This window comes from Dunckerocampus dactyliophorus, chromosome 15 (genome assembly GCF_027744805.1).
Source record: "Dunckerocampus dactyliophorus isolate RoL2022-P2 chromosome 15, RoL_Ddac_1.1, whole genome shotgun sequence".
Classification (NCBI taxonomy): domain Eukaryota; kingdom Metazoa; phylum Chordata; class Actinopteri; order Syngnathiformes; family Syngnathidae; genus Dunckerocampus; species Dunckerocampus dactyliophorus.
In genome coordinates, this window is record NC_072833.1 from 6,401,372 (window position 1) to 6,425,348 (window position 23,977).

General features: G+C 42.3%; 1 protein-coding gene and 1 long non-coding RNA gene across 2 annotated transcripts in view; one reads left to right on the forward strand and one right to left on the reverse strand.

The window, feature by feature from the left end:
• LOC129194708 (uncharacterized) overlaps positions 1–23,507 on the forward strand; it is a 40,653-nt gene extending 17,146 nt beyond the window's left edge. Inside the window, exons 3-5 of the long non-coding RNA XR_008573796.1 lie at positions 13,154–13,312; positions 16,872–16,974; positions 22,621–23,507. This is a non-coding gene — a long non-coding RNA (uncharacterized LOC129194708). The remainder of the gene's footprint in view (positions 1–13,153; positions 13,313–16,871; positions 16,975–22,620) is intronic.
• lrig3 (leucine-rich repeats and immunoglobulin-like domains 3) lies at positions 1,543–18,732 on the reverse strand. Its single transcript, XM_054800000.1, has 19 exons — positions 18,293–18,732; positions 13,540–13,611; positions 13,350–13,424; positions 8,623–8,757; positions 8,388–8,531; positions 8,163–8,306; positions 7,924–8,067; positions 7,162–7,305; positions 6,275–6,355; positions 6,102–6,173; positions 5,863–5,934; positions 5,543–5,706; positions 4,935–5,270; positions 4,570–4,851; positions 4,008–4,484; positions 3,770–3,928; positions 3,558–3,695; positions 3,228–3,482; positions 1,543–3,152 (listed from the first exon to the last, which is right to left on the reverse strand). Exons 1-19 carry the CDS (start codon positions 18,487–18,489, stop codon positions 2,914–2,916), a joined length of 3,330 nt encoding a protein of 1,109 aa, XP_054655975.1. The 5' UTR covers positions 18,490–18,732; the 3' UTR covers positions 1,543–2,913.
• Positions 23,508–23,977: the final 470 nt, after the last annotated feature.

A 23,977-nucleotide genomic window follows, 5' to 3' on the forward strand; every position in this document is an offset into this window, starting at 1 on the left:
AAACATATTTCCCGCTACAGTGTTGCCTTTTTTACTTTTTATATGTACTATAGATCAAACTGTGTGTAATTATGTGAAGCCAGTTTGACATTTTTACCATTTCTATTTTTAAATATGGTATTTAGGATTATCTCCAAACATGTGATACAGTACAACCTACTTTGTCCTGGTGTTGGGCCTCTTCTTAGACACAGTTAGCGGTTGTAGCGCCATCTCGTGCTTTGGAATGCATTGTTCCTAAGTACTGTGATTTTTTTTTTATAATTATTAAATACTTTTAAAGGAAAACTGCACTTTTTTTGGAATTTCGCCCATCATCCACATGAAAACATGAGCACACATGTCTGTACGTTCTAAAGAGAGAAAAACGGTTAGCATGAGGGAGCTAACAATGCGCGTAATGGGACACACCTATTTCGACGATAATGATAAAACTGTGTTTTATCATTTTATGTACATGCTGTGACCATGCACTAACATTATGCTGTATTTTGATCATTTTAAACATTACCGGAACTTTTTTCCTGGTCGCATTGATTTCACATCTAGTGCTACTTCCGTCAACAACAGCAGCGTGTCAAGCGCGTGTCTGTTTGCTACTTCTAATCATGGCAGACTTCACGAGAGCCGCCTCCAACGACTACTTTTTGGACAGATAAGGATCCAGAACCTTATCTTTTTGAGCCTGAATATACGGAGAAGCTACAGGTTTTCAAAGCTGAGCCCGCAAGAAGAGCGAGTGATTGCATCACAACGAACAACGAATTGTTATCGCTAACAAACCCTTCAGTGATAGAAATTGTTTTCCACCTACACAAAATAAACTGGAAGAGACGCCCCATACCAGACGGACAACTGTCCATGGAGTAAGTAACTATGATATTGATTGTGATACATGGAGCAAATAGCACATGATATCACAACACAATGCAGCTAGCAGTGTATAAACAAAACATGGAATGTGGGCTAATACTTTACAGATCATTCGTAGTTGTTCATGCTTGTTCTTGTTTCCTAGTCAGTACGGATTGGTGTCCTATCGCATTGTTTTGGAATGGGCCCGCTACCTCTCCGTAGTGGCTTGAGGCACTGCGTCACTACACCAGAAAAATAGTTATTTGTGTACGCTGCTCCAATAACAATGTCGCTGTAGCTTGGTTTATATAGAGGTCAGTTATGTAAACAGAACAATGTTGGTGTTTTTTGGATTTTTTTTTTAGGGCTGTATCGTTCTCTCGTTAGAACGCGCAGAAAAGAGAAAGACATGTATGGTCATGTTTCAGATAAGGATTATGGATGAAATTCCACAAAAGTTTTCCTTTTAAAAACTCCTTTTGAACAGCCTACTTCTCCTTTTAGAAGTGATGTTTTACATATTACCCTTGCAAAATTATCCAGGCTATACGAATGGAAGAGGAAAGGTCAAAGATAGAAGTCATGTAAAATCTGGGGTGGACACGATTTTATATTTATAGAGGTGGATTCTTCCAACCTGAAACAACTTTACATGAATTTATGCTTGGTTGGTTAGTTTGTTGACCAAAAGTGGATTGTTCCTTGACTGTTCCTCCGCCAGCAGATGTTTCCCAGGTGTTGGGGCGCATGCTTCTCCACCATCTTGTCTTAATCGTAGCCTTCCCAAAGCACTGGCAAGACTTCCAACAAACGTCCCTCATTCCTTTACAGTGGGGTAAAGGCGTACAAGCCAGCACAACCAGGTGTACTTAAACTGTGAGGAGGGATGCTAAACGAGGCATGCAACAGCAGATTTTGTACACATTTCCATTCAAGCTGGGTGACAGCGGCAATCCAAACAGACACAAAAAGACACAAACGCAATTTTATGATTTTTTTTTTTTTTTTTTAGATAGAAACTCAAGACTGTGGGCCCCTTTTAATATGTTGGCTGGTGCAATCATCCAATCTGCCATTTTTTTTTTCCAACTGCAAGTTTCAACAGCCAGCCCCCGGTGCACAAGCACACCTTTTTTCCTCCCATTGAAGAAGAGGGAGGCCTGAAAAAACAAACCACAGAGCGAGAGGGTGGCTGGTAGATGAGGGTGGGAAGCAGGCAAGGGGATGAGTCATTGACCAAACACAGTGGAACTCATGCTAAGGTATACTGCGCCATACTCTTCTCATTGGTGCATTTAACACTAAAGATAACATAGTAGTTTGAAGTATTGTTCAGAATTGTGCTTGTTGTTAACCACACTAGAAAACTACTATTAGTCGGAAAGGCAGCCATGACTAAGCTTGATTGAGGATTTAGTAGAAAATTATACTTTGTACAAACATAATACACACCACCATGATTTTAAGTAGGAAAAGTAATTATTTCACAAGTACATGGTATTGCTTCCTGCATTTAATTGTAGAAATTTAATTCACATCAGTTAATCGTCTATTTGATATTCAACAACATAGCCACGTAATTTGGATTACTTAATATGATAAAAAAAAACATGAATGCCAACGCCATCTTGTCATGCAGCAACACTATAAAATACTCTCCAGTGAATGTAGCAGCACACATTCAGGTGTTTTTATTGTGTTTACATGTGCAAATCATTGCTTCATTCAAAGCACAAAACATTTGAATAACTCAACTGGCAGGGCTGCTGAAAATTCCCATACATGTCAGAAGTTAAGCAAAAATAACGTACTCTGTTTATATACAATTTACAAAATATAAAATTAATATTTTTATATATAAAACGTGTATATTCATCTATTTTATTTAGCTGATGCTGTTTCCTTAAAACACAGCGATTCATACATAGATGCTTGTATTTTTTTGTCCAATCCTTTACATTCACTTGTTGCACATTTCAGGAGTCCTTTGTTCCAAAAGTGTCGACTCAGTGAGGTAGAATTCTTTTAAAAAAAGATTTGGTCGGCAACACAAAGTTGCTAAGAGCTCGTGCCGCTCTGAGATTCCCTCCTGCTGCTGTCAAACGGCTGTTCGTAAATGCTGTGGCTTTGCTCTGATTCAGAGTCCTTGCTGCAGCTGTCCTCCTTGTGATCTGAATCTGCATCAGGAGCGGTGTATGGGTTCTCGTGGAGACTATTTCCATTGTGCATCGCTGGAAGAGGGCCGTATCCTGGGTACAAATCCTGCTGAGGCCTCCAGTGAGACTTCCCAAATGTTCCTATGTAGGAAAAGTCAAAAGGTTCAACCCAAGTATGGACAACTCCAGGTCTTGTTTTGGAGTTAAAAGACCTACCCATGAAGTTATTGCAAGGGGAGAGACACTCATGAAGTTGGCTGTAATTGCCCGCCTCTGCCTCCTCTATGGATGGGGGGCGGCCAGTCTGTTGGTGGGAGGGCCCAAGATGGAGACTGGCATTGGGAAGCTGCATCAGGATGGTGGACGAGGAAAGATCAAAAGCCTCTGAGAGGACGTAGTCCCTTCTTTTAGACCTGGTCAGGCTTCCGCTGTACGTGTCGGTGCAAACAGGTCTTGGGTCAGTGGAACACCCTGATGACAAGAAAAGATAGATGTTACACGGTAAAGAATCAAATAATTTATAGAGAATTTAAAAACCATGCAGACCTGTGTAGACTTCCGAGAGCTCAGTGGGGTACAGGTCTCGGCGAAGCAGCGTGCTTATTGGACCTTGATAATGGCAGAGCAGAGGGTCAAGAGATGCCTCCATCTCGCCTTCACTTCCAGTATCCAGCTGACAAAAACCTGCACAGAAATTCATGTCAGGAACATTTCAGCTGACTTTGATTTAAAGCAAAAAAGGTGATTGTGGTTTGTACCATTCATGTCTTTAGGCTGCAGGTAGAAGCCGCTAATGGATGACGCCATGTACTGGTGGCTGCTGCCGCTCTCAGATGGGATGTAGCCATCCTGGCGGTCTGCAAGTGTGCCTTGGGAGGAGAGGTAGCTCGGGATGTCTGCAGGCAGGTTGGTCTCATCTGTTAAACAAGAATATCGAGTTCCGCTACAATGTATGTGTGATTGCTTTACATGGACTCTCCTTTCTCAAGTACTAACCTGTGTTGGTGACGCTGCAGTCCTCATTGCGCCTTCGGGTGTGGTAGATAATCACCACCCACACTAGTGAGGTGCCCACTACGCAGCACACCACCGCTATAATGACAATGCCCACAGTGGTCCAGCCATCGTCCTCTGAGCCAGCTCCACCAATGATCCCGACCCCGACCCCTCCTTGGGCCGCAGAGTCACAGTTGGGGTTCGGTATGACAGACAGCCTGATGTTTCCCCTTTCAGTGCCTAAGGCGTTGGACATCTCGCAGGTGTACTTCCCGGCATCTGCCTCGGCCGCATCCACGATAATGAGGAGCTGATTGGCGGCGGCAAAGAAGTGGCGCTCAGTCACCATTAATGGGCTGTCGTCTTTGGTCCAGTTCAACCTCGGAGCCGGGCTGCCGCCAGCTATGCACTGGAGGACGGCGGTCTCACCCTTGGCGACTGTGCGGTCCATAAGAGGACGCAGGAATGAGGGTGTTTCTGTCAAAAAAGGATAGAAAATAGATGTGAGGATGGTAATGCCATTTAAAAACACCAACATCCTTGTCCGTGCTTCCGCTCTCACCTAGAACAGTGAGTGTAGCATTAGCAGAGATGGCCCCAGCGATGTTCTGAGCAGTGCAGCTATAAACGCCAATGTCCTCTGTCTTGACGTCCACAATGAAGAACACGTCGTCCTCAGGCATTACGTGCATTCGGCGTTCACGTGCGGCGGGGAAGTCTGTCCCGCCGTCCTTCTGCCAGGCAATTTGCGGCGATGGGTGACCCACAGCGGCGCACTCTAGCCTGGCTGTTGCTCCGGCACGGATACTCAAGTCCGTGGGCATCTTGGTGAAGGAAGGGAGCACTGGAAACAAACATTACAATTAGATTATAGGTGTAGAATATTCTTGGGATTGGCTCCGACATGCAGATTTTTTTCAAACTTACTGTTAACAGTGAGCCTGGCCTTGGTGGAGTAAGAAGATCCAAAGTGGTTGGAGATGACGCACTGGTATTTTCCCTCACTGGAGAACTGCACGTCACGCAGCTGCAGAGTGGTTGTATACTCCGTCACCTCTGTCTCTCCACCGGCGCCTCCTTGTACCCGCAAGTGGGCCTGGTTGTGGATCTCTGCGTCGTTAAGCACCTCATTGTCTTTCTTCCAAGCGAACGTCATAGGTGAGTCGCTGGAGCTTGCCGCCGAGCACACAAATGTCACATTAGATCCTTTGAGGGCCGACTGGGTCTCTGGCTGAATGGTGATTTGAGGCTTTGGGAAATCATCTGTGGGAGAAACAATAAGGATTTAATTTGCCGCACTAAAACACTTCAGTGTTGAATATGAAACTAAACGTGGCTCAAGGGGGGAAAACTGTGGAAAAGCTGGTACATTTCCATCAGGTTGCCTTCATTCGCTCATTTGGGAGTCGGGGGGGAAAATATTGAACATTCTGGGTCAGTTCATAAATGGAAGCGAAGGTGCTGTATAAACGGCCATTTCTGAGGCGTGACGGCATGTGGGCATAGTCGTTCTCCAGTGTAAACGCATCGCTCACCACACACGAACTCCTCGGGGCCAACGGCGAACACGCTCCTGCTCTTCAGCATCTGCGGGTGGGCGCAGCTGGCATTGATGGAGGGGAGGAAGGTTTGTTCTGCCACCCAGACTGGAAGCCACTTGAGCTGGCAGTCGCACAACAAGCTGGAGGTGTTCAGACGCCTGCCGGGGGGGAGAAACCAGAAATATTTCATTAGTAAAAACATGGTTGGTTTCCTATGATTTAATTAGTTTATTTAAAAAGGTCTAAATAAAGTCAGGAGTGGGATCTAAATGGGGATACATGTGAAAGCACCATTAATTTGAAATCCCACTTACAGCTCTTGTAGGTTCTTTATCTGAGAGAAAGCGTTTGCTTGGATGGACATGATCGCATTGTTGCTCAAATCTCTGTGGAGAAAAAACGAGAGGTGTTGGCTACATTCTCACATGTGGGCAGGAAAAAAGATCTGGACTCCACATCAATAAAACTATAGGCAGTGTCTCAAACTCAAATGCAGCTGTTGTACAAACACTAATCGCATCTTGTTGTATAGTAAACAGTGCAAGTGACTCACAGGTGCTGCAGTGCGTCCAGACCAGTGAAGGACTTCTTGGTAACGGAGCGAATTTGGTTCCCCTGTAGAAATCTGTGCAAAAAACCAAGGTCATGATTTTTTTCCCTCATTTTGAATTCTGTCTTGTTACGCGTTAAGCTGAACAGTCATGGTGGATCGATCCCAAAACTCACAGTTTCTTCAGTTTGTCCAACGCTGAAAAGGGCCCGTTCATGTCTTCTATGGTCCAGGAGATTTCGTTATTTTGAAGATCCCTTTACGGAAAAGACCACATTGTAAAAAAAAAAAAGAAGCTTGTTTTTGCAAAAAACTGTCAAAAACCTCCAAAAAAAAAAAAACGGTCCAATTTGCACACATTTTAGAAGTACATAGACATCCAGAATTTGCTTTAGTTTCCACTCGGTGGTCAAGATTGAAAGTTAGTGTGTGGAGGGGGTGGGGGGTGGGGGTGGGGGGGGGGGGGGGGGTGTGCCTTTGAAGCCCTGCAGCAATGCGTGTCCACCTAGCTGCACACCTGCCCTATGGCGACCTCAGCAGCGACAGCTCACATTTGGTTCCAGTTAAAATGCCCAATGTTTAGCAAACCCTGTGTGAGAAAAGTTGTGGTAGTGGGGGGATGGGTGCATGCATGTGGGCTCGATAGGGGTGTATGAGTGTGTGTGCGCCTCTTGGAGGTTTTTTTTTATGTGTATGGAGAGACCTCAACACGGTAATCTAGTTCACATCCCCAAAAACAAATCAGGCAGGATACTTCCACTCAAGCGGAGGATTGAGGAGGGAGGGAGACAATGAGGGGGGAGGACAGGACTTTAAAAACTTCTTCATACGTTGGATACTGGGTGAGCAGGGCCACCAATCACATGAAGCTTCTAAACTTTCAAACATGCATTTTTGTGGTCATGGGAGAGATAAATTTGTTGTGTACGAGCTTTAGTCAGAGCTTTGTTGTCCTGTAGATATTGCCTATACAGTCACTGCATTGGGCTTGAGAGCAGCATAATGTTGTTTGCATACTTTCTAATAGAATTATTTTTTTATTGAATACTAAACTCGAACTCACAGTGTCTGCAGGCTGGAAAGACCTCGAAAAGCTCCGTCAGCAATGAAGCTAACACGGTTATTCCCGATGTGAAGCTCGTCCAGCAGGCTGAGTCCAACAAAACTGGATTCTTCTAGTCGGGACAAGTGGTTGGAGGAGAGGTTGCTGCAGGGGGGAAAAAAACAGGACAAAAACATGACGACAGTGTATGTGCCCACACAGTTACAAACGAGCCCTTAATAGCCCTTTAAATCTAGTTGGCCAATTAGGACGTAATACATGAATAGTGCCTTAAATGAATGCAATTTGCTTTCATCAATGTTGGCAACAGTGACAAAAATAGAGTAAATCAGATAGCTGGGCATGTTCCCAGCCGACTCGCGGCTTGTTTACTTGCCACTTTGTGATAACAGTGAGTGAAAAGCGAGGAAGGAAGATAAAAACAACCACCTCTTGGTGTAAAAAAAAAACACACAGCCACAACAAAGGGAACGTAATCTAGAGCAATCCAATGTGAGAGTATTGCCTCATAGTTTGGGAAACAGAGTGGCAAGAAACGGAAGAGCAAAAAGTGCTGTTATTTTTTGGGTCCAAGTTGCTTTGTTTGTGCGTGTGTGTATGTGCAGTTCTTGGCGTCCGGCGGAGCTACAGTGTGAGGAAGGGCAAGCGGGGGTGCCAGAGAGGAGAAGAGGGCGACACAGAAGTGTTGGGAGTTCAGAGAGTGAATGGAAAGTGAGGAGGGAACAACAGGAGGAGACAGGGAAAATGAGGGGCCCGACTCACAGCTCGCTGAGTTTCTGGCAGAACTCCCAGGCGTCAGGTCGGATCCTGCTGATGGCATTGTGGCCGAGGTGGAGCTGCTGCAGAGTCAGCAGGCCGTACAACCAGCCTTTATTCACCTCCGTCAGGTTGTTGTAGTCCAACTGCCTGCAGGACCACACATGCAAAACTCCGGTTCTGACACTTGGAATAGATTGAAAGAACACAACTCAAAAAATCCATTGGGGGGAAAAAGCTCTTACAGGACTTCCATATTGCTGAGGCCCCAGAAGGCTCCGTCCATCAAGCGACTTAGGCCGTTCCTCTGCATCTTCAGAGAGCGAAGAGCATTCAAACCGTGGAACGTCAAGCCTTCCACCCTGCGCACTCGATTACGGCTGAGCTCCCTGCAACACACACCGTTACATGCAGTCAATGCCATGGTCATCTGTGCAGCGTTTGTGTAATCATGTAAAAAAGATAGTCACAGGTGTTGCAGGTTGGGCAGCTGGAAGATTTTCGCCGGTATTGAGGAGAGGCGGTTGCGGTTGAGTCGGAGAACCTGAAGGCTGCTGGATAGATTTGTGAAACAGCCCGACTCCAATGAGGAGATTCGATTGTTGTTAAGGAACCTAAGGGAGACCAATTTGATTGTAGGGATTAGAGAGAACCTCTATTAGGTTTAGGTATGCATAGGTTTGACGTCTATGTGCAAAGACTCACAGGTTCTTGAGAGGCAGCGCAGGGAAGGAGTTGGCCTTTATTTCCACAATGTTGTTGTTGCTGAGGTCGAGCGTTTCCAGGGCGAGGAACGGTCTCAGCTGCTCATTGGTGATTCTGGAGAACCTGTTGTTTGCTCTGAAAATACAGACACCATCGCTCCAGTAAATGACAGAAATACTGTGTATTTGACTTGGTGGCGTGCACCTGTCTCGCATTCCCGTGTACGCAAACAGTGGAGTTCCTCAATTAGCAAAAAATGACAAGCCGTCACAGGCAATGCAAAGCTTACCACCCAATGTGGCACTTTTGCCCAATTACCCAATGCGATCAATGCAGCAGCTCCAAACAACCTTTCTGTTTAGCAATGTGTTATTTTGTTTATAAGGTAATTACCAACAAGGTATTTAAAAACAAAGTAACCTGCCAATTACTTGGCTGATGAATACCATTCCCTCAGTGAAAGCATGCCTTGGCAGAGGCCAGCAATTTCCTGTGCTGCACGCCTCCTAAATTGCAGTGCAGGGACTGCTTAGTTATAAACAGAGGCTGTCAACAGTGCCCTCTTTGTGCATTGCACTCGGCAGCACAGCGAGCGAAAGGAGGGGGAGGCAGGAATTCCCTCCGATGCACCAGACTACAGGCCTCGTTTTCAGTATTCATTGCAGCCCCCCTCCCCTCCAGATACACCTTACTGACCAAGAGAGTTTTTTTTCCTCCCCAAAGCAAAAAGAAAAGCGAGGACAGTTTTATAATATCTGTTTAATTCGGGATGAGGTGTCATTAATATTTGTCAATAATATTTATTGGACTATTTCAATCAAATGACCTACAGGAAAGGTCGTAATCCTGCACATACAGTGCTGATACGTTTCCACTGTTTGGAACACTTTTTGGCACACTTTCATTGGGCTACAGTGCGAGATAAAGTAGCTTCGGGCCATAACACTTTTTAGTTGCGGGATGGGGAGCAAGAAGTCGTAATATTATGAACTTTCAACCCTGCAAAATCTGCTTATCCTCATGCAGGGAGCCAGCTGCCACAATAGGTTGGCATGCAAATCGGTCATCTGATCTTAATCTTGTATTTTATATTCACATTTTCCGTGTGTGGTGTGTGTTTCCAACTGGAGAAAGCCTCTCCATATGGAACACCTTTTGGTAATGGTATGAGATAAACACACAGAGGGGGAAGATTGAGCAGGCAAATGAGGAGCCGGGATGGATGGCAGCCCGGAGAGTTTGGCTGGACTGCGGGGCGACGGTGGAATAAAACCCACCGGAGCATGTCTCTCTGAACTAGAGCATGGAGCCAAGTGAAGACAAGCTTGGCAACATGTGGGAGTGCTTGTGTAAGAAGTGACTATAAGATACAATGGAGCTTTGGAATTGTCGGTAACACAGAGCAGTTAAGATTCCTAAAGAGTAGCCTGGCACACTTTAAAAAAAAAAAAAAGGGATCATTATCACCAATAAAATTGCACAGGCAGCTCCTTTTGTTGGGAGATTTGCAAAGGGCTTTGCACACACCACAGCCGCCGGCTCCTAAACAAAAGGGCCGCACACCACCTGTCTCTCAGTTTTCATGTTCCCTTGACTGGCCGCTGAGAGAAGGAGCCTAGAGAGAACCAGTCTTTCCAGTTTGTCTTGGGGTTATCTGCGTCCTTCCTGACTCAAACCGGGGAGTTTTTGACCCAGAAAACCAAAACGGGACACATGGAATGGAACATTTTATCTCCTTTATTAGTCCTTATCTTTTTTTGAGAAAGATGGGCTAATGATGGTCCAATAAAGTAAAAAAAAAAACAGCTGGGTATTGTATGCATGTACAGTGGAGCCCGTCCATGTCAAACAACTCATCAAGTCCTGGTCCACCATGTTATTGTTATTATTATTATTGTTATTATTATTATTAAAAAGTGCTTTCAAAAAAGTACTTGAGTCGATCGCTTTTCTCTGCATAAAACGACCCAAAGGGGTAATTTCTCTGAAAATTTTTCCATATATGTCGATGTGTTGTAGTATTGTTAACTCGCCGCAACATACCTACTGTGTAGTTACAGTCTTCCTGCTAAGCGCAAAATAAGCTTCAAATAAAATAAAGATTTGTGCATGTACGAAAGCTCTACTGTAGTAAAGACATACCACAAAATTACCACAGCAGCTCTGTTAGATAAGAGTGTAAAATATTCGATTGTCAGCGGAGTGACGCTGAGACACAAATGTGCACAAATCAGCCTTTTATTAGCGTCTACAAAACAGCACTGTTTACCTTGCAGCAAGACGTAAGTGACGGTTAGTTTCAGTTTGGTTTTCAGATGTTGACAACCACCTATGCAGACACCAGTCAGCCAGTCCGAGGGGCGTGTTCCTCTGTATTACTACAATTGTGCAAGCCAGTAATAGCAGCATCACTTCTTTTGTTATTTAAAAAAAAAAAGAAAAAGTTCAAGTCTAACATTACAGGCACATTAGAACTTCAAGTGATAAAATATGACAATAAAAGTTACAATAGCTTACTACTACATAGTCTATGGGGCTTTGACCACCAAGCATGTTAATAGTTTTATTCTGTGCTGGGAACTCTTGAAAAGTGAGGCTACTTTTGCTAAGTCTATGATTGTGTGTGCGCATGCAGAATATGTGGTGGTGGTTGTGGAGTGTGTATGCGTGTGTGTGTTTGGTATTTCCTATTGGAAGGAGAACTGAGTTTTGAGGAGTCATCTGACGACGTGCTCTCGCTGCAGTGGCGCCTGTAATGAAAACCAGGGCTTCGTTTGCTGTCTCTGCGCGTATCTCATGCCAGAGGATGGATGATCCCCTTGACGCTTTGTGGAGTTTTCATTTGAAAAATATGATTTTCTCATCATTAATGGAACTTTAACTGTAATTGACATGGGTTTAGATCCAACTTTAATTAGTAGTCACACCTCAAGTGAGTTAAATCCCACTGTACACATGTCTTAACAGGACTCTTGCATATGACTACTATTTCCTGTGATGAGGCACGACCTTCCTGAACTCCTAATCAGACCTGGAATCTACAGGTCATTTGTTGGAACACAGGCTTGGGGATTTAGTAGTGCTGGGGTAGACCCCCTCCATAAATTCCAAGGAAATTGTTCAATTAATTAAGATGATCACGACTCAATTACTACCAGCTGCAGGGTTATTGCCGTTTGTTTTTACTCGAAGCTGCGAGGTCAAGGATGTCGATGAGAGCTGCCGCGATGTCTGACTGGCTGTTTGAATAGGTGGTATTTGATATCCTGAGGTCTTTTTTCCCCCCTTTACTGCCCTCCCAGCTCAGAGAAATTGAAGGAGGGAGAGAAATTCTGGAAAAATGTTCCACTGGAGAGAGAGGCAGGAAAAAAAATCTGAAGAAGAGAGTGTCACGCAACACAGGCAGTGAGAACGGCAGTGATTTTTTTCAAATTTTTTTTTGCTTCGTGGCTGCTCTTGCACTTCATTTTGCTTTCAACACATTTGAAATGAATTACTGTATAGCCCTGCCTCCACCAGATGCTGACACTTTGGATTCACTCTGCAGACTCGTTTGCAGGCGAAATAAGCAGCTTTCAAGGTCTAGAGTGTTGTTTTTAAACACACACACAGCTGATAAACAAGGCTCCTTCATATTTTAATGTCACCAAAAACATCAGATAATCTTGAAAACTGAACCATCCTAGATTTGAAGTGGTACTGCCACTTTGATTTTCAGGCAGTCACATTTTTACAAGTATTGTAGTTATTATTGTTATTTCTAAAATAGAAATGCAAGGTTGGAAATAGCCACAATATATCCCACCTGGCATCCTATATATCAGGGGTGTCCAAACCTTTTCCATTAGAGGTCGCATATAAAAAAAATTAATAAAATGATCTGGGGGGGGGGGGGACACCCCTGCTGTATATAAATCTGTCAGCTCAACACCAGTGACTCCATTAGAAACATGTCTCTTCAGTACTTGTACACATATGCTGTATAATATTATCCAAATATGTTGTGATCTGGTGATTTATCATTAAATGTTATTAATATGAAATATTTTCCTCTCAAAAACATTTAAAAAAAGACTATCTCATAAAAGGACATCTGCTAGTGCTTCACCTCAAAAAAATGCCTGACATTCACTACATCCTGGCCATCTTTTGCTTTGAGTCAAGCCTCATAGCTGGAGGTGACACGTGTGCCATAAACATAACAACAAATTGACAAGTGAAGACCCTGCGGCCGCCTTGGGAGCTTCGTGTCGGGACTTGATGAGGAATACGCCCCATCGAGCAAAGCCAAGAGACGGATACATTCTTCCCAAATAACTTCATGTCGGTCGGTTTGGTGCATCGTGCCAAATAAAGCAGCTAAGCTTGTTGTGGTTTCACACAATAATATTGACTTGTTGTTGTTGTCGAGAAAGCACATACTGCTTTGTGATATTACTGAGTGGGAAAAAAATTCCACCATTGCTGATTCCCATGAAAGACTACCAAATCTGTATTTCTGTCACATGGCACAACTCAGGTTTTTTTGCAGGTTAAAAATACGCCAAACAAGCAGGAAAACAGTTCCATTCCCATTTGTCTCTGACCATGTGACCTGTCTGGGGCTGGCTGCCATGTCTGTGACTGCCCAGTCTGGGAACCGACCTCAGCCAAAAAGGAAACTCTACATTAAGCGACAATGACAATTCAGGTACCAGATTACATTCCTTCCCCATTGGTTTACTTACAGAATTAGTGTTGTGATGTTTGACGCGTACGCTCCCAAATCAGGTATGGCTTCCAGTTCATTGTGGTTCAGCTTTCTTTGAAAGGGAAAAAAAGGAGACAGTTAAAAATACAGATTGGCATGCACCACTAAGACAGTGACAGAAGTTTTTGTGTTTATTCTAGGAAGCTCTGAGCAGCAGGCATACTTACATTTCATTTAGATGTTGTAGTTGGGAAAACAAAGTGCTGTCGAGCACCTGCAATTTGTTATGGCTCAGATCCCTGGGAAGGGGAAAAAGGGAAGAAAAAAAATAAGGGAAAGTATACACTAGGGGTCATATTTCTTAGACGTTACAGAAATGTAATTACGTTGTACATTAGCAGTGCACACAGTGGAGATACAGTGCCCTCCAGAAATATTGGAACAGTGAGTCCAATTCCTTTATTTTTGCTGTAAACTGAAAATGTTGGGGGTTGGCATCAAAAGATGAATATGAGACAAGAGAACAGCATTTCCTCTCTTATTTCCGGGTATTTTTTTGTTTTCCTTTGTTAGAACCCACCCCATTTTTCATGTGAGCAAAAGTATTGAAACACGTCACTGGCAGGTGTGTTTTGTCAGCCAGGTGCGTCCTATCACATTACTTATTCGACCAATAAACAGCAATGAAAGTGTACGCCAGGGGTGTCCAAAGTGCGGCCCGGGGGCCATTTAAGACCCATGGCAGTCTAAAAGTAACAGTAAACATGGAAAAAGAGCAATAATTAGATTAAATATTAAGAGAGTAGAGTCATAATATGAAGTGAAAAAGTGAAAAAATTGCATACCGTTTAAAAATTAAAAGGAAAAAAGTCGTAATATGAGAAACAAACAAAGAATGAAGTTACAGTTTGGGGGGAAATTAAGTTGGGAACAAGTTAGAATATTAAGATAAAGTCAAAATATGATGAGATGAAAGTCCTAATATTACAAGAAAAAAATACAAAAAGAAAGTTAAAATATTTGTAAAAATAAAAAAGAAGTATATTGTAAGGAGAAAATGTTCGTGCTAATAATGGACTTTGTCGCCGATAACATAAAGCTGCGATGCAGGTAGTTTTTTTCTTTAAATATAAAAAAACGTTTCAGCATATCTACTGGGTTCGGTTTAAAAAAATGTATAAGTCGCATGCTTTGATTTTTCAGGATGTGGTCATCGGTGGAAAAAGTTTGGACACCCCTGGTCTACGCTGAGTTTTGGGTTGGGTAGGATAGCATTTGCCTGTGTAGAGGTGAAAACAACATGAAAACCAGACATCTATCTATGGGTGAAAAACAAGAAATTGTGAATCTCAGGGAAGATGGAAAATCAATCAGAGCCATTGCAGCAAGATTGCTCATAGCCGGTACAACCATTTGGAATGTCCTGAAGAAAAACAAAACCACTGATGTACGAAGTAACAGACGTCCAACAGCTACACCAAGGAAAACATCAGCAGTTGATGGCAGAAACACGGTGGGAGCTATAAAGAAAGACCCTAAAACAACTGTCAGTGACATCAGCAACTACCTGCAGAGGGCAGGAGTGAAGGTATCACTATCCACTGTTTATAGAAGACTTCATGAACAAAAGTACAATGGCTACACCAGAAGATGCAAACCACTCATTAGCAAGAAGAATACGAAGGTCATTTGCTTTAGCATTCACGTGCATTTTAAAGAAGTTATCTGAGAACTAACTCCCCAAAGCCAAATTAAAAGTAGTGAGAAATCTTAATCCTGCTCGTGCTTTTCCATCTGTCTTTCTGACACAAGACACACTCCACACAGCTCGCCTCATCTGCAGGCCTGTGCTGACACATTGAAGCCAAAACCAACAAACTGTTACGTTACTCAGGGACGACTTCTCTTTGCTGAAAAGAAGCCCAAACCTGGCGATGGATTTTGGAACCGTGAGCTGGAGGTTTTAGTACTGGCTGGCCCGGGACTTCAAGTCTCATGTTTCGGGTTGTAGCAAGGTTCTGGCCGGATAAAACAGGTCCACACTCTCAAGTCTGGATGTAGAAGTATTGCATCTTTAAGCAAGCCTCGTACAGGCGTAGAGTCATGTCATTACATACAGTATGTATTCATATGAAAAAACAGCCTCCTGCAATTGTGCTCCATGAGTTTTTGATTTTGTCTCAACCGGTCTCAAATTCGCCCCAGCCTAACTCAGAGGGAGTCTTGTTTTTTGTGGCCTTGTTTTGAAGAGGCGCCTGAATACCGGCGTCTGCCAAGTGGGGCCTCATGCACTGTAAAGCCGTGGCGTTATTGACACTGCTGCGCATGATCAACACCATGGTGCCCCCCCCCCCCCCCCCCCCCCTTTTTTTTTTTTTTTTACACCTAACCCCTCCTCCTCTATGCTACCTCCCTCATCTGGAATACATCAAGTGGCTCTGGGAGGAGGGGAGGAGCCCGTTAATGCACTCACAATGTCGGGAAAGGCTAGACTTTCAAATGTACGTAACACCCCTGTTGAATTTTCTGGCGGCCTGGTTTTGTCTTTTATTGAACAACTCCTCCTCCCTTTTCCAAGCATGCAGCTGCGCATCGTTGTTGTTTTAGTTCCAGCGCTGGGGGCTATATGGGATAGGTGCATTATCACAGCACCTAGATAAACCCTGAGTAGCTCCCAACACATCCACTTCCTTCACAAAGCAGACCGGGAGCGCAGCAAGATAACACAAGGCTGTGTATACAGGCCGCGGCCTGCATTATGGTGACAGTGCACAACTTGACGCTCTTATCAGGAGCTGACAAGTGAATGAAGGAGTTACATCTCGGTTGAAAGCGCTGTCATTCATGTTTTCGGAATGAGAGAGGGCTTGGGTTGTACAAAAATTGCAAACGTTATTCTACGGGGCAGAATAAAACGGTTCGCCGAAAGGTTTCGTCAATAACAACCTAAATGAGTAGTTTTAGGCCCTGTCCACACGGAAATGTTCCTGGGATGTTTTTTGGCAGGCTAAAAAAAATTGCGTCCACACTGCGCCAGATTAGTAAATAGTTTGGGGATGTAAACAGACACACAGACGGAACCACGTGACACACCAAACTATAGAAGAAGAAGAAGGCATGCTCATCTTTGGCTTTCAACGACTCATCTAGACTTACGCCAAAGTGGAATTACTTCTGCGAGTCATTTTGGAGTATAAGACAACAAAATATCAGGAGAATGTCGACTGGGGTGAGTTACGTCAGTTGAAATATTCCGATATTTTGTTGTCTTGTCGTCAAAGCTCACTTCTGTTCACGTGATGGCGACGGGTCGTTGACGTCATCGTTTTCATTAAACAGCGGTTTCGCTTGTCTACATGGAAGCCGTTTACAATAATACCGCTTCAGGGAACCCAGAACGCCGTTTCCGTGGGGATGAAACGCTAAAAATACTTTGCCGTTTTGACCTGAAAACTTTTCTGTGTTCGGTCAAGTAAAATCAGACTTATGAATAACATTCGCCTTGAATTTGTCATTGTGCTGTTACGTTATTTCTCATTTGTATATGTCTTTGTTGCAGGTAGGCGCCCGCTTGGAAAGCAAAAGTATACAGGCAATGAAGCATGACTCCATCTTCCTTTTGGTGGAAAAAAGCTCATCATCAATCATTCAAAGAGGGGAGGGTAAGCCAACACAGACACTCCAAAGGGTTAAAAAAGAACATGGTGTCAGCTATGCTATTCCCTACGTAGCATTTAAAGTTTTAGTGTAAAAGTATTGTCAAAAAACACACTTTCTGTAGAATTTTGTACTTTATAGCAATTATTCCATTAATTTCCCCCTTAGTATATCAACTTCTTTTTTTCCATTAATCATTCAGCGAATTAGTATTTTAGCCACAATTTTTTTTATTGTTGTGTTTTAAATGACTTCCCCCCCCTTTAAATGAGATATATTCATATTACATGTCGTCATGGCACAGTGGAAATTCTATGAGAAGTAGAACGTAAGGGATGAGTACAACAATGCAAACTATTCTGAATGAGCATAAGAAACACACAAGCAGATGAAAGGATGATGGTGCATGTCACCACTCACTGTTTAATACGGTATTAAACCCAATAAAGGGAATAGAGCATCTTGACTGTGTTCCCACATTGCTGCCCCCCCCAATTCCCTCGGTTTATTCCCAACTAATCCTACATGCTCCTCCTTAATCAGTGCCATGGCTGGCTCTGGTGTTGCTAATTCAGCAGAAATAATGGGGTGCTGGAAAACAAAGGGCCTCGCCGGTTTAAGGGGTTTAAGATGTGCTGGAGAGCCACTCATAAATTAGCATGCTTGGAGTGAAAAGAATTTTTACCCCCATATGGAACTCCCCCCCCCCCATTTTCTTTGGAAGGTCATTGTGAGGAGGCCTCCATCTGTTTTCTCTGGCAAACTATTTTAAACTTTGGAAAATGTAAAAGCTGAACCAAATGTAACCAAATTATAAAAAAAATGATGTGCTCTGGCTTGAAGCAGATCAATAAAAGTCCAGGAAGAATAATGATGTGTGAAGTCATGCACAACATGGAGCGTGTTTACTATTTTGGCTGCAACATGCTTCTAAGTGGACAAATGCTAATCATCACAACTCTGATTTATATTGCAATGCTTGACACATAATGAAAGCGTATGCATGCATACATTTAAGAGGAGTAATGGCTTGCTATTAACAATAATAAAACTGAGGGGATTGGTTTAATTTAAAACTTCTCAGGAGCCCCACTGCTTTGAGGGCCATAAATAAATCCGTGTTAAACATTGAAACAGATTAATGAGAGGTTAGGATACTTTTGGAAGCGCATAGCCGTTGCAATACTATGCTCCTCATGTGGTTTACAAGAGGAATGTGGATCATCTCAGTGCCAAGCTCAACCTCCACAACTCATTTAATTGTTAAAACAATGAAAGATGTCAAGTCAAGAGGTTGATTCATGCAATAAATGGTTTACTTACAGCTGAACAACCCATTCCGGGAAAGAGTTTGGAATTTGTCCTCTTTTCAGTCGACTACAGTCCAATAGTTCCCCCAAACAAGCGCACGGAGCCGGACATGTCCTCGTGTTCGACCAAACCCCACAAATTAATCTCAAAAACACAAGAAAAAACACGACAAAGGTCGCAAAAGTGCGGGGCTGCGTGGAGGAACACATTTTCCTTTCCACCCCCAACACGAGAGAGCACCCCTGAAGTTTTTTGGGTTTTCTTTTTTTCGACAAATCTCCCCTCAAAAGTTAGAAAAGTCCAAAATATAAATGTAAGTAGACACAGTTGATTCGTTTAAATCCACTTCCGTGTTGTTTTGTAGGTCATAGTCGTAAAAAGTGATAGAAAAGTGTTGGCCATTCCTACGGTGAAAGTTTCTTGAGAGCGATCCACTCGACTGATGTAGTACTGTGGAGAAGCCAGACAAAGTCGCATGAAAGCTCACCAGAGGTATGCAGGGGGCGGAGCCAAGCAGCCGCAGAGGTTTAAGGGTAATGTAGTTCATACGAGTCTCGTACTGCACAGGGCTGTTGTACGACATGTGTTATTGGTGTATAATACCTGGTATTTTGACACAACGTTAGATTATTGATATCATATGGCTTCATAAGCAATAGGGATCATTTTGGATATGAGGACATGTGATACTAAATATATACAGTGGATTGTATGACGTATAAAAATAATGAATGTTGTAAAAAAAATGTTTTTAAATAAAACATTAAAATTCAATAAATAAAAAAGGTTTGTACATTTTTTAAGAATTATTATTTTGTTAAGAAAAAAGTAAAAATAATTAAATAAAATGTTACAGATAAATTGATCCTATTATGCCTTTTCCTGGACCTTTATTTGTTATTTACAGTGCCGTGCAGTCAGGGGAAGCAGGTGACGCAGATACATTTGTTTTGTTTTTATTAAATTGAAGAAATAAAATTGAAAAAATGAAGAATGATAACATCCAATAAATATTAATATTTGTCCATTGCACTGTTTTATAAATGTATTTTATGTATTCCAATCATTTTTAACATTTTCTTAACTACAGATCGCTGAATTTTCACTTTTCCTGGTGAAGTACAGGGCAGAACGCTTAGTTCACAAGCCCAGCTCCGTCTGAGTGCACTCCATGAGTGCACTGAGATGAATCATGGCACGTGCCAGTTTCTGTTTGTCAGCAGGTCGCCTATAATATAATGTTGCAGAAACATTCATTGCTTTTATTACATTTCTGAATTTATTTAATGTAGGTATGACATCATTATTTTTGAGGGCGAACGTGAACTGGAATGTGCTTGTCACCGCTGTCCTTGTTTGACAGCAGCAGCACCAGCTGGAGAGCAGCAAGTCAAATGCACGTATGCTCTGCAGAATGAATGAATGAATTTGACTGCCAAGATCACAAACGTTTATCACTTTATAAAAATTAATAAATGGGACTAAGAAGTCAAGTGAATTCTTCTGTTCTTTTTCTTGTTATCCTCTTAATGAGCAACCTGTAACATAAAAAGTCAGTGCCTCACCAGCCATGAACCTCTCCGCACACCATTTGATATCAGGTAGTAAAATGAATCAAATAATAAGCTGGTTGAACTTAAACCTGATACATTTAAATTGCTAAATGATTGAGTAGTTTCATGAAATTAACATAACTTCATAGCATCAACTGGGCTTCTGCATGACTTTGTTAGACTGATGAATAACCAGTTCATCACAACATTGAAAGAAATCTCGTAAGGAACAGTTAGATAGGTTTATTATGTGAATTGTAACTATAGGGCCACATTGTTCATTGCTCAATGCCAACCTCATACACCTTAAAGGTAAGGTCCATAACAGAAGGATTAATTTATATTCACAACTTGAAAGGATTTACTACGACTCATTTACAATTTAAAAAGCTGTTTGCTGTGTTTCATTTCCACATTAAAAGGCTCCTTCGTAGGATATTCATGCCCTGGTAGAAATGAAGCTCCCCTCAGGCCAAGTGTCCAACAGTTTCCTGTTAAGCAAGGTCAAATATTCACTTTTTTGCGGGCACTTCCTCTTCACAGGGAGGACACAACCTCATTAGTCTGTTGACATGCAGATGCAAGTGTGACAAACCATGATGGTAACTGATTAAAACTTGAATTGAGTCACACCGGGTGCCGCAGAGGAGGAGGTCAGTATCCACCTGTGTATTAATTCGAACCTGGAGTCTTCAAAGCTTCAAATGAATGCCAATACTGAAGTAAGCGGGCTAGAGAAGCAGCAGCACTGTGATATTTCTATCTTATCTCAGTGATACCAAAGTCAATATACGGTGCTGTATAGCTGTGTTCTGTTGCTTTAAGTAAGGGGTGCTCAAAATACAAACAGCGCGATTTTTATTGGCACCCCAGGGGATATTATGAAGGAGGATTAGGAATTAGGATTAGGAAAAATGGAAATATTGGCTGTTTGAACAGGATATCACACTAACAATATTGAAATATACTAAACATCCAATCACGGAGGTGGCCAAAGTGTGACCCGGGGACCAGTTTCGTCCCACAGCTCTTCTTTCTTTTTATTGGCACTTGGCATATTCTAAAAATAAAATCAATTCACGATGAATAGTATTGATATATTATAAGATATTACTGTGATTTGCTTTGTCACCTATAACACAAAGGTAAAGTGTTGATGTATTGTTCTGATAGCTTACCATGTATTGACCTGCATTGAATTACTTTTAGCATCTCTAATGCACATAATGTATCAAAGTGACCCCCTGCATCCTTCAGTTGTTTTGAATGCAGTCCTGAATGTGGAAAATAGTTTGGATCTCCCTGCTTTAAGTGCTTTCCCCATCTTGTCTCCACATCCATAATAGCTTTATACGACTTTACAATATACATTCTTTGCACTCCATGTCACTCTTACACCTCGGCAGACTGACCTGTTTACGCGTGATGCTGACTTTTTTTTTATGTGACAACATAAGTGATTGGTGATCAGCAGCTCTATTGTATTGTGAAAGGGGGGGTCTAGGTCTTGTGAATGGTTTATTGCCTTTCTAACAGCTGCTTCGATGTGTGAGACTGTGGGCAAATGGGAAGTGTAATGCAGAAGCAAACGTGATGTTTTGAAACACATTACCATGCTCCAATTACTATTATGGCTTATTTTAACTGAACGTATCAATACATTGATTGTGCTAGAAAGAAAATGGGCTGTTAAACATCGACCCATGGTTGCTCTCAATCATTTTATTCAATGATGTACTGACGAACTTTGTTTGTAGATAGTCACAGTTTGTGCTCATGAGTTAGTTTGACATTTGTGCCAAGTTATGGCGGAATAACGCATTCTTTTTGGAGTTTCAGTGCGCTAACCTCTCTGTGGGGAGAAAAACAAACAACAGGAATCCAGGTCAGGGGAATTGCATGCTGGAGTATTTTGCCTGTTTGTAGTGATTGATTAGATCCCCAAGGACTCCTGCAGGATTTTGGAGAGCATCCACATGGATTGCTTCCTCATGGCCTCCTTTGCTGACGCCGCTTTCAGCGCAGCTAGCATTAGAGGAACTGCAGCAAGTAAATCATTTAGACTGTTTGTGTCCTATAGTAGCCCATTTTTTCTGTCTTATAATCTAACCACAGGGTAGGCTCAAAGGAAAACTGCACTTTAAAAAAAAAAATTTGCCCATCTTCCACAATCCTAATCCTAATCCCACAATCCTAATAATACGAGTGTAATGGTGACTATTGGTGTGTTATTTCATGTCTAGAGGGCTCTAATCATGTTCAAAACTGTATGTAGAAGGTCGTAAACAAGTTTCCTTTGCTGTAACAACAAAAATATTTGATTTTTAAAGAGGGATGTGCCGATCCACATTTTTTGGCTTCCGATCTGATTCGATGGGATTTTTTTATAGTCTCGCCGATCCGATCCGGTACCAATCCTTTTTTTTTTTTTTTAAATAATAAGCTTTCGTTACAAACATGAATTTGTGGAATTGAATATGGTTATGAAAATAGCTCTTCAAAGCATTAAAAATAATGCAACCAAAGTCTTGCTGAATGTACTTTTTTGTTACATAGCATGACCAACAATATTGTTTGGCTTTTCTAACAAAACCCTGTGAGTCAGGCCGCTAATGTCATAAAGGTTAGGGTTAGGGTAAGTTTTTTTTATACGCTTTCAGCGTAATTTGCAAAACACTATAATCTACTAATTTGTGAAATTTCAACAGTTTTAACTGAAAAAATAATGCATTTGTTGGATCTCTGTGTCGTTTTCTACTGATTATTCTTATTGCTCTTTTTTTGCAGTGTTTTGCATATGTTTTGCTGGCATCTCCCCGTCCGTCAATGCGGTAGGTCAGATATGGAACAATCATGGTGTTGTATAAAACATACAGAGCTTTGTTATCCAATGAATCCTTTACTTTGTGTAACAGTGCTATTGTTCTTGATATTTTTACCTTTGTGTACTGTATATGTGATTTCCAACACAAATTCTCATCTAGAATGATACCCAAAAATGTGGTTTTCCTTATTCTATTAATTCCAATACCAATATTGTAATGTCGGGGGAATAACCATGAGGCAGGATGACTGTGCAAAATCAGCCTTTTATTGGCGTCTACATAACGGCACTGTGTACCTTTCAGTAAGATGCATTCCACATGTCAGTGCAGCAACTCTTCTTTGCTTTTGGACTGACTTTAACGAGCAGACAAACACCGCTGCCCCCTCTAGACCAATCCCTGAATCACAGCCCAGAACCATACACGATATTCCCATCACTACAATATCATGTGAAAACAAATGAATTTAAACAGCCTACACCTCTCACCTTACCCCGCTGGCAACACGCACCACACCTTCCATGCAACATACACCACACACCAGCCTTGCAAGTGTGCTTTACCCTTACCGCTTTCATTCCTCTTCTGGTGAAATCATATTTTCTAGCCACCGCCGCCAGATTTGTTTGGTCACAGCGGCGCCTGCTTGATAGATACCCCATACACATATACTCGTCAGCGCACCTCCAAACCACCCTTTTGGAGAGTTTGTATGACAGTTTGGAGATATGTGAACTCAAGAGTGCCAGAGCCTCCGCAGCGTGTGTGAAGCACACACACAGATTTTGGCGGCGACTAATGTAAATGCTGCTCCCACTGCCAGAAATTATACTCAGAATAGAAACAGTGCACAAAAAATGCCTTCCCAGCATGCATAGCTCCAGGTGACTTCCAGTAAAAACATACAGTGTAGGGGTGGAGTGGCAGGGAAGGTATGCGTGCGTGTATATGTGCTTTCACTCTGATATAAACCACAGCAACAGTTCAGCAAATACTAGAGGCATCACAGATTAAAGTTGTTTTTGTGGTAGTTTGTCATTTATGAACAATCTTGAGTCAGTTGCTTAAAATTTTTTATTGCGCAACACCAAAATGGCTGTTAATATTGCTTTTTCAAACGTATTAAACAAAGCAAAAAGGACATTTCATGGCTAATTTTGCATAAGGGAAATTACCATGCCACGTATTTTTTGTGTGCCCTAGTCTGCCACTGGAAGTAGCATACTGTAGTGAGCACGATTGGTGAAGGTTTTGACTTGTTTAATAACATTCAAGATTCAAGAGAGTTTTATTGTCATGTGCATGGTGAAACAGCAGTT

What these genes read in the sequence shown, in the direction of transcription:
- lrig3 (XM_054800000.1), bottom strand. Translation starts at nt 18,489, where the DNA reads ATGTGTTCCTCCACGCAGCCCCGCACTTTTGCGACCTTTGTCGTGTTT. An exon ending in CTACAACATCTAAATGAAAT is followed by an intron (nt 13,425 to 13,539) that starts GTAAGTATGCCT and finishes TCCCTTTCAAAG; the next exon opens with AAAGCTGAACCACAATGAAC. An exon ending in CTGGACGCACTGCAGCACCT is followed by an intron (nt 5,935 to 6,101) that starts GTGAGTCACTTG and finishes TTTTCTCCACAG; the next exon opens with AGATTTGAGCAACAATGCGA.